The 7,836-nt window shown below is 48.6% G+C and overlaps 2 protein-coding genes across 2 annotated transcripts; one reads left to right on the top strand and one right to left on the bottom strand.

Moving 5' to 3' along the window:
* Nucleotides 1-1,358: 1,358 nt before the first annotated feature.
* EDB91DRAFT_1086908 (uncharacterized protein) lies at nt 1,359-2,204 on the top strand (the record flags this gene model as incomplete). The annotated part of the gene is made up of 3 exons (XM_041316138.1): nt 1,359-1,658; nt 1,716-1,788; nt 2,011-2,204. The coding sequence occupies 3 exons, from the start codon at nt 1,359-1,361 to the stop codon at nt 2,202-2,204; spliced, it is 567 nt and encodes a 188-aa protein (XP_041171225.1).
* Nucleotides 2,205-2,454: 250 nt separating this feature from the next.
* Nucleotides 2,455-6,561, bottom strand: EDB91DRAFT_1166836 (uncharacterized protein). Its single transcript, XM_041320027.1, has 14 exons — nt 6,297-6,561; nt 4,448-6,221; nt 4,278-4,389; nt 4,098-4,228; nt 4,015-4,045; nt 3,824-3,968; nt 3,549-3,770; nt 3,438-3,500; nt 3,269-3,384; nt 3,159-3,214; nt 2,942-3,108; nt 2,874-2,893; nt 2,625-2,823; nt 2,455-2,526 (listed from the first exon to the last, which is right to left on the bottom strand). Exons 1-13 carry the CDS (start codon nt 6,408-6,410, stop codon nt 2,757-2,759), a joined length of 3,018 nt encoding a protein of 1,005 aa, XP_041171226.1. The 5' UTR covers nt 6,411-6,561; the 3' UTR covers nt 2,455-2,526; nt 2,625-2,756.
* Between the last annotated feature and the right edge of the window lie 1,275 nt (nt 6,562-7,836).

Consider the following 7,836-nt stretch of genomic DNA (forward strand, 5'->3'; position numbering starts at 1 on the left):
AAGAAAAAAAAAGGCGCCTAAGTGGAGCCTGGACATGAATCGGGGATGAAGCGGCTGTCGAGGGTCTTGTCGTACCGACGTGCTGCACCGTCCTGACGGGGGATGTCAACCTGATGAGGATACACCACTCTCACAAGGCTGTAGTCGTGCGCATATGCGAGCCTCGGGATAACATCCGCGTCTGCGGCTTCGGCAGCAGTAAAGGACACTGGTGAGTGCTGTTACAGCGGCGTACTAAGCTTAGGCATTGACTGGGTCCCTTGATGACCATCGCATCATTGACACCTTCGTACTCGCACCGAAGAAGGTAAATTTATTTGCACATGAAACTGATGTACTGGTAACCGTAGTACTATTGTTCACTGCCGCAAATGATGTGCAGTCTATGTTGACCATCCAAAAGTTCGTCGTGACACCTGTACTCTGACTGGGTGGGCATATGGCTAATCATATCGTGGCATATGTCAGTGCTGGGGGAGGACTGGAAGTCTTCATCATCTTCGTTGGCAGGGGTCTCCTTGTACAGGCACTGGTTTGAAGCGGTGTGGGTGGTACAGCACGCAATCGAGTGAGCAACAGAATAGAAGAACTGACAATCGCAACACCGTTAGTTGAAAGAGGTTTTCAAAAGTGGACACAGCAAGACGCTGTGAAGGTGTTGTTATGCCAGGTACAAGTCAACAATCAGTTGACATACTTGCAGTGCGAGCCTGCACCGGTGATAGCCTCACTTGTTCAAGTCGTCGTAACATTCTAAAATAGCAAATCTCAAAATCTCATGTCTATCAACTAAAATCATCCGGGGCTGGACGCAATCCCATCGATATCATGTCACGGCTTCAATATCATAAAGTACTGGGACGAGGATTCTAAAAAGAGCTCATGGGGATGGATGTGTTGCCTTAGGCTGTACTTTCCTGCGACAGAAGAATACACAGCTTAAACGAGCCTTGAAGCTTGAAGCTTGAAGCTTGAAGTACGCAACAACTTGCAAAATTCTTCAGGCTGACCACGCTGGGCTGTGGCATCAAGCAATCCAAGAATCCGGTCAGAATGCTCGTGACTAGAGGCTACACTCGCAAAGGATCTGCCTGCTGACAAGGGGTCCGAAATAGAAGCCTCCGTTGACGAGCCACCTACGAAAAAGTTGAGAGCACAAAGCACTCTTAGTGACTAATGTTGGTGATTTACGAGAGACGGGGAAGAGGGTAAAGGAGGAGGCACGCCAACTCAAAGTTAACCATGTTATCATGCGTCTAATGAGTTAATCATTGGGGCTGCTCAATGCCAGGCTCATATCATCTCACGTCCGTCACTATGTTTGCAGATAAACACATCCCTCACGCTATGTCCGTGAAATGCAAATCGAGACTTTGCGTACGATCAACAACCTTACTCTCATATTCGATGGCAATACCACACGAAAACTGCATTCTATCTACGTGATCCTTGCGACAACTCCTTTACGTGAAATTTACTTTCTCGGTGCACACGGAGAATCTGACGAGCGTCACACTACACAATGGGTGAATGGGTTGCGACACAAACTCGAAGGTTTTTGGCACAACGAATGGCCCTTCAATCAACTCGTCAAAGACGGTAACTCATTCGCGTGGTGGGAATCTCTGCAGGACCATCCGCATGGCCATGTCCTCGCAGTGAGTCTCTCATTCTAGAGCATCTATATTTGATATTAAGCACAATCATACCCGTAGCACCTTTCGATTAAGATTTTTTCAGTTCTCGTTAACTCCATGCCTGACGAGCGCACAGACACCGCTATCAATGGTTCAATTTACCAATACGAGGCAGCCAGAATGCACAGACACTCGTTGATATGATTCAAATTGGACAATGGTGCGGAAAACATCAGGTATGTGTGTCAGATAACTTGAACTATCGAAGTACTGAAACGGATATGTCAGAAAAAGGATTACGTGCCGTGACTGCCGTCGAAGTATCGTCCAGTTGTCAATTTTCGCGTAATCGAGAAGAGTGTGCTATGAGCAGTCCAATCCGTCGGCGTGGATGACGACCCAACGCCAGATGTTGACGCGGACTCGGATGAAGAAGAAGAAGCTGATGATGAGCCACTGGAATCGGCGATGGGTGAAGGGCAGCCTGCTCAAGCAGTTGACTTCGAGATTGACCCCGATATCGATATCAGCTCGAAGGCACTGACGTACTTATACGATTTCTATTGACCCAGTCATTGACCTATCAGCGGGACCTTCGCCGCCCCCTGCCATGACGACTGGGACCTCCAATACAGTCCCGGATTGGACTGGTAGCTTTTAGGCTCGCGCACATCTTTTTTAGCAATTGTTAACCGCGTTTTTCTTATTAACTGTCAATAACACATGTTAACTTTGGCCCCGGAGTGCCTTATGTTACTAATAATGTTACAAATCGATGGTGAATTGTTCACCGAGCCTAGTGCGGTTAGAAAAGGACAGACGGATATCCGAAGATCGTGAACTTGGGTGCCAGTAGGACAAATTTATTCTATGAGAGGCGCCGATTAGGTGAGCATGACATGGTTGAAGAGTGTCCTATCGGCTGTTAACATAATCCTCGTCCCATCCAGGCTTTAAGAAGAGTTAGTCACGGACTGCACTCTTCGTTGAAGTAGGAGTAGGGAGCACCAGCTTTAGCGCTCCAAGATGCCTGTATTACATTACATGAAGATGCGGTCGAAGGTATGAAATTGTTTGGCTACACCGTGTGTAGAACATCAGGGATATATTGGCATACATCTAGCAGTATACCGGGAAGGTTATGATTGGCGGGCTGTCGTTTGGGTTCTCTAGATTTGCGAATCGCCTACATCACCAAGTCATTGACATCCGTAAAAGCAGCAGGATTAAACATACCGGAAGTAAACCATGTCGACCTTTTTCATGCGTTAGTAGATGGGCAAGGCAGGACACGGAAAACATACAGGAGCCTTGAATACGACAAATATGTGGGTCTCGTCGTGAGTGTCAAGAGACTCGCATTCTCCACAGAGGTCTTTCGCGCAATAGGCGCATCGGTACCATGCTCCTTGAATGCGCTCCATACAGCGATCGCAGAGCGCCGTGGAGTGAACTAAATGATAGAGATACTCTGCGAAGCTTCGATGTGAGTGGGCAATATCACCGGCATGGCCGACTAACCTTGTGGATCTGCGTTGGGTGCGAGGCCACCAACAGGACCTGCTGGAACTTTGTACCTACCGGCAATGTTATTGAAATCACCTAATGCGTAGTTACAGTTCACAGCTCACAGTTTCGGAAGGAATGCCGATGGCGACTCGAGCGGTGCATGGACAGGTCTCGGTATTTTGAAAAACGAGTGCATTGGGTCATGGATGGCATATGAACTCTGCTCGCATGATTGGCACTTGAAAGATCGGACGGATGAGAAGAGCGTAAGTGTAATTGCGGTGTACGTACCAAGCTATACGCAGTGGGAGAAGATGGGCATGTAGCACATTGATATCGTATGCCAACGATTGTCTAGAAAAATATCAGCATTCACGGAAATCACGATTGAGGCTACCAAACCTGGTTGCAGCCCTTGCAGGACGAATGGTGAATCAGCGACTCTCCGTTGCGCTCACTTCGGGCGTGTCTCGAGCCAACAACCGTCTGAGCATATGAAGAGTATACAGAGCCTGGTTGTGAGCGGGTTGCGGTCATAACGTGTGCTGCGTCTCTGCCTGTCCATAAATGGATGGCACGGCGGCTGGCTGTTTGCACTTCTGTTGTTTCAAGTGGATAGGGAATCTCGAACAAACGTAAGTAAAATTCGGTCGAGCCTCGGAAGGGTAAGAAAGTACCTTAATCATGATATGCGAGGATATGTGTCCCCCGTCGGAGGAGTCTAAGTTGCCTGGAAGTCCCGCAGACTCGCAATTGGAGCAAATGTCAACAGAGTCGCAGATCGCGCAGTGGAATCGGGCGCCAAGGATATCTTGTAAACAACTAGAACCTATCAGGTACTGTGATCATGTCACCATAGGCCACCTACTGTGCACACTTGACGCCAGGATGTTTCATGGCTACAGACATAACGGTGTGAGAAAACAGTGAACTGTGAATGAAAACACTCACATCGTTCCTCATTGTTGTCATTTGATATTATCATTGGCAGATCGCGTGAATATTCTGGTTCACTTCTAGACCTTACAGGCTTCTCCGCGACTACCAGGAATGCATGTGATGGGTGTATGTCGTGGACTTGGCTGCCCAGACAGGTATTAGCTCGATCAATGTCGCACAAATGTCACTCACCCGTAACACGCTCGACATAAATTGAATTTTTGACACGAAGCACATTTATACCGCTGGTTCACGATCGTTGAATTGCATGTCGAACATTTACAGACGTGCATATCATCTTGCTCTGTAAACGGTAAAGGTAGGATGTCGCACCAAAGTTGCATATTTCATAGAATGCTTACCCACGTCCTCCCATCCATGATGGCCCCATACCTTTTCAAAATACGCATGTCTCAGCTGACCTTTCTGTCTGGGAGCAGAACGACTCCAGGAAGATAAATCATCTGCCGGAGATGTCGATTCTGTGCCCGATCCATTCCGCCGCTCTGTGCTTGCACGGAGCGCATGTATCACGCCAGCCGATTCGATACATCCCGAGCACAATTCGAAGCCCACAGCAGACGACTCAGACCCGTGTCTAAAGCCCGATTGTGTACTATACAACGTCGGGCTTGATGAAGAGGAACCAGGTAAGAAAGGGAGTGGTTTATTATGTATGTGTTCACTGCGCGTCTGTGGCGACCCACTTAACGTGACAGCGTCAAAGAACGTAGATGGCGAAGGTGAAGACGATAAAGGTGTGCGACGAGTAAGGGGGGGATATGAATGGATCGGGTCCAGGTCCCTGGCCTTTCCTTTGCCTAGATTAGAGTCTGAGCCGTTGCGAAGCACGACGCTTGCCAGAGGTTCCTTCTCGCCACACACGGCACAGACATACCGGATGCCATCTAGCATGACTCCACAGTCTGAACAAGTAGTGAGCAAGCCCGGAGGAGGTCCTGCGGGTGCAACAAACTGGAGTACCTCTGGTGGAATGTCGTGAGCGATGGTGTAGGGAAACGGGTCAGAATCAGAGTAGTGTGGGGAAGAGGGCTTGTGTGAATCAGGGGTATCCATGGAACGATCATTGTCCGCTAGCTTCTGCTGCGAAGCGATCCATATAAGCTGCATACTGTTTGGCCGCGGGGGCGATCCACCAATGGGATCGGCGTCATACTTGACACTCAGATTGTCCTCGTAGCCCGAATCATGCGTCGTAGAACTCGCTCCAGTATAAGAGTAGTAGTACTTTCCGCGGGGATCTCGTTCCAGCGCAAGATCCCCTTCCATGTTGTTAGATGGAATCCGTTCATCGGAATATGTTAATGATATTGACCTGGAATCGGATTCCGAGGGTTCAGGGGTCGCCCCGAGCATGGCTCTAATCGTGCGCGCATTCTGATCGCGCAACCACGCTGCCCCTCTGTCTTGAGCAGAACGCGCCAATGCTATGTCAACTGATGTAGGGGAGTACGACCGATGCGAAGGGGACCCGTCAGACGCCGAGGCGTCAGCGCGCTCCTGGAGCTTGAGTCGCTCAAATACAGCTACAGGGTCTTCCGGGGAGCGTTCTTCAGCAGAGAACTGGTAATGGTCCGCAAATGGACCCTCATCGTGCATTGTCTGATCTTCCACCGTTTGGGATTGCGAGTGACCAGTAACACTGCTCTCGGGTATAGAAGATGAGTCTCCGCTTTCAATCCAGTTATTCAAATGCGGTGTTACAGAGTGCACCGTTGATCCACGTGGGAGGCGCCGGTTCGTATCTCTCGAGCTCACCGTCACTGAATCATCGTCAACTTCTCCTCCTCCTCCAACAATGGACCAGCTTAATTCGCCTTCGCTCCTGTTGCGGCCTTTGTATTCTTCCATACTGGCGAGACTCGATGTATCGCTTAAGCTCGGGCCATCGTAATCAACGGTAATGTGAACGCGTAGTGTTATTCGTCTACTTCCGAAGCTGCGGCCAGAAAGAATAGATGCTGCAGAGGAGAGTGGAGGATCGTCAGACCCAGCCTGAAAATACTGAATGGCTTCTGTGAGATCGGATTCTGTGGTAATGTCGGTGATTTCGCCGTCATCGTCCTTGTATGCAATCACATATGAAGTCGCGTAAAGTGAGAAACATTGCTCGACCTAAGCAACAGCAAATTCAGGAAGATAATGTCAATGATAAACCATGTAATCTTGTACCAGACCAAAGAAACGCACCCTGCTCCTGAGCAGCTCGTATGAACAGTTCCTTGCGGAAGCAAAGCTTATCCGCTTGTTCCATCTGTCGAAGGCGCACTTGACGACCAGGGGCCTGTCGGGTCTGGTGTGCATTGTTCTTGCAGGTTATGCTACCCTCGGCTTAAGAGGACATATGTGACCTTCCAGAGTTCCGCAGCCAAGACCAGTGCTCATCCCGCGATGACTAAATTCGGTTATTTGCACCGCACTGAAGACTCTCCTGAAAGGGAAATCCCCTATCCACTTCATCAGAAGTATCTTGGATTCTGGTGATCGTCGCCGTCACTGCACGTGGGATGCCTGCCTTCCACACCTTTCTCAGTCCTTTGAAATTATGTAGGGTTAATACACAAGGTTATGCTAGATGTTCTACGCGACGGCGACGGCATGCAGCCCTATAACTGGCAGCAATCCAAAAGTAAGCAACTCCATGTACTGATCACTGCATTGAAGCCACCTCTACCTAAATTTCTTATCGAGAACTTGGGTGCGCAGAGACATAACATTGCAAGTCAGTTTTCTCAGTCGACGATTTGCATTTCATGAGGCAATGTGTAAGTTAGCTACTGCATGCGTAGCTAGAGGCGATGCGAGTGCGAAGGGGGTAGATAGACCGCTGAAGGAATGATAATGGATAGAGTTAGCTTCGAAGGAGGGACGACAGATACGAGAGCGATAGTGAATTGATAAAAGAGAGTGAGAAAATGATAAGAGAGGACGAGGAAACTGAGTACTTCTGGACGTTCTTTGGGGGGAGTCTACTGTTCTATTCTGCTGATCATTAGGAATATACATGGGCTACTTACAGGGTAGGATGAGGACGGGTCGTATGGGTATAGATAAAGCCAAGGGGCTTGGTTAACGATTGGTAAAGGCGGTAGCTGAAGGGAGTGGCGTCGTATTTGACAGAGTAATGACAACGAGTTGTTGTCAGGTTGAAAACGGTGGCGGTACGAATGGAAGAGCGGTGATGAAAGTAAGGGTTTAACGAGTGGCATGAATTTAAAAGGTAGGTATTAATGAAGGGGTCGGGTATAGGAGTATCGGTTTTCCGGCGGTAAACGATTGGTAATCCTTACAAATGTGTACTACCCTCGTGTCCCGTATTCCGAGACCATATGTCCTTCGTCCCATGGGCACATGTAAGGCCGCTACCCATAAGTACCAGAGTAAGTACATAGTCGAAGCAAACGAAGTCGGCGATTGCCAAGTCGGAATTCGGATTCGGAAATGATGACAGCTATTATTGACGTAATTAAAGGCCAGTGATCATCATCAGCAGGGAAGCAACGTATTCATCACAGGGACACGGAACTGGCTTTTAACCTGCGTAGTCGACTGCATCTGCACTGAATTTCTAGTTCACATGGGCATTTGTGAGTCTCCTGGTTAATATTCTTATTCACCTCTTGATGCAGGACGTACAGTCATAATGCATGGACTTTTGAGGATCCCATCGTTGTAATTAGACGCATAATGCATAATAATTTACTGTCACACTTTTGGCGGAGGTCACACA

This window comes from Suillus paluster (genome assembly GCF_016628075.1).
Source record: "Suillus paluster strain FC165 chromosome Unknown EDB91scaffold_109, whole genome shotgun sequence".
Classification (NCBI taxonomy): Eukaryota; Fungi; Basidiomycota; class Agaricomycetes; order Boletales; family Suillaceae; genus Suillus; species Suillus paluster.

Bases quoted from the DNA above. Each gene is read 5' to 3' on its own strand.
- EDB91DRAFT_1166836 (XM_041320027.1), bottom strand. From the start codon at position 6,410: ATGCACACCAGACCCGACAGGCCCCTGGTCGTCAAGTGCGCCTTCGAC. The intron at 3,969-4,014 runs GTAGGTGGCCTA...GATAGGTTCTAG, and splicing joins CCTGGCGTCAAGTGTGCACA to TTGTTTACAAGATATCCTTG. The intron at 2,894-2,941 runs GTATGTTTTCCG...CGCATGAAAAAG, and splicing joins TTGTCGTATTCAAGGCTCCT to GTCGACATGGTTTACTTCCG.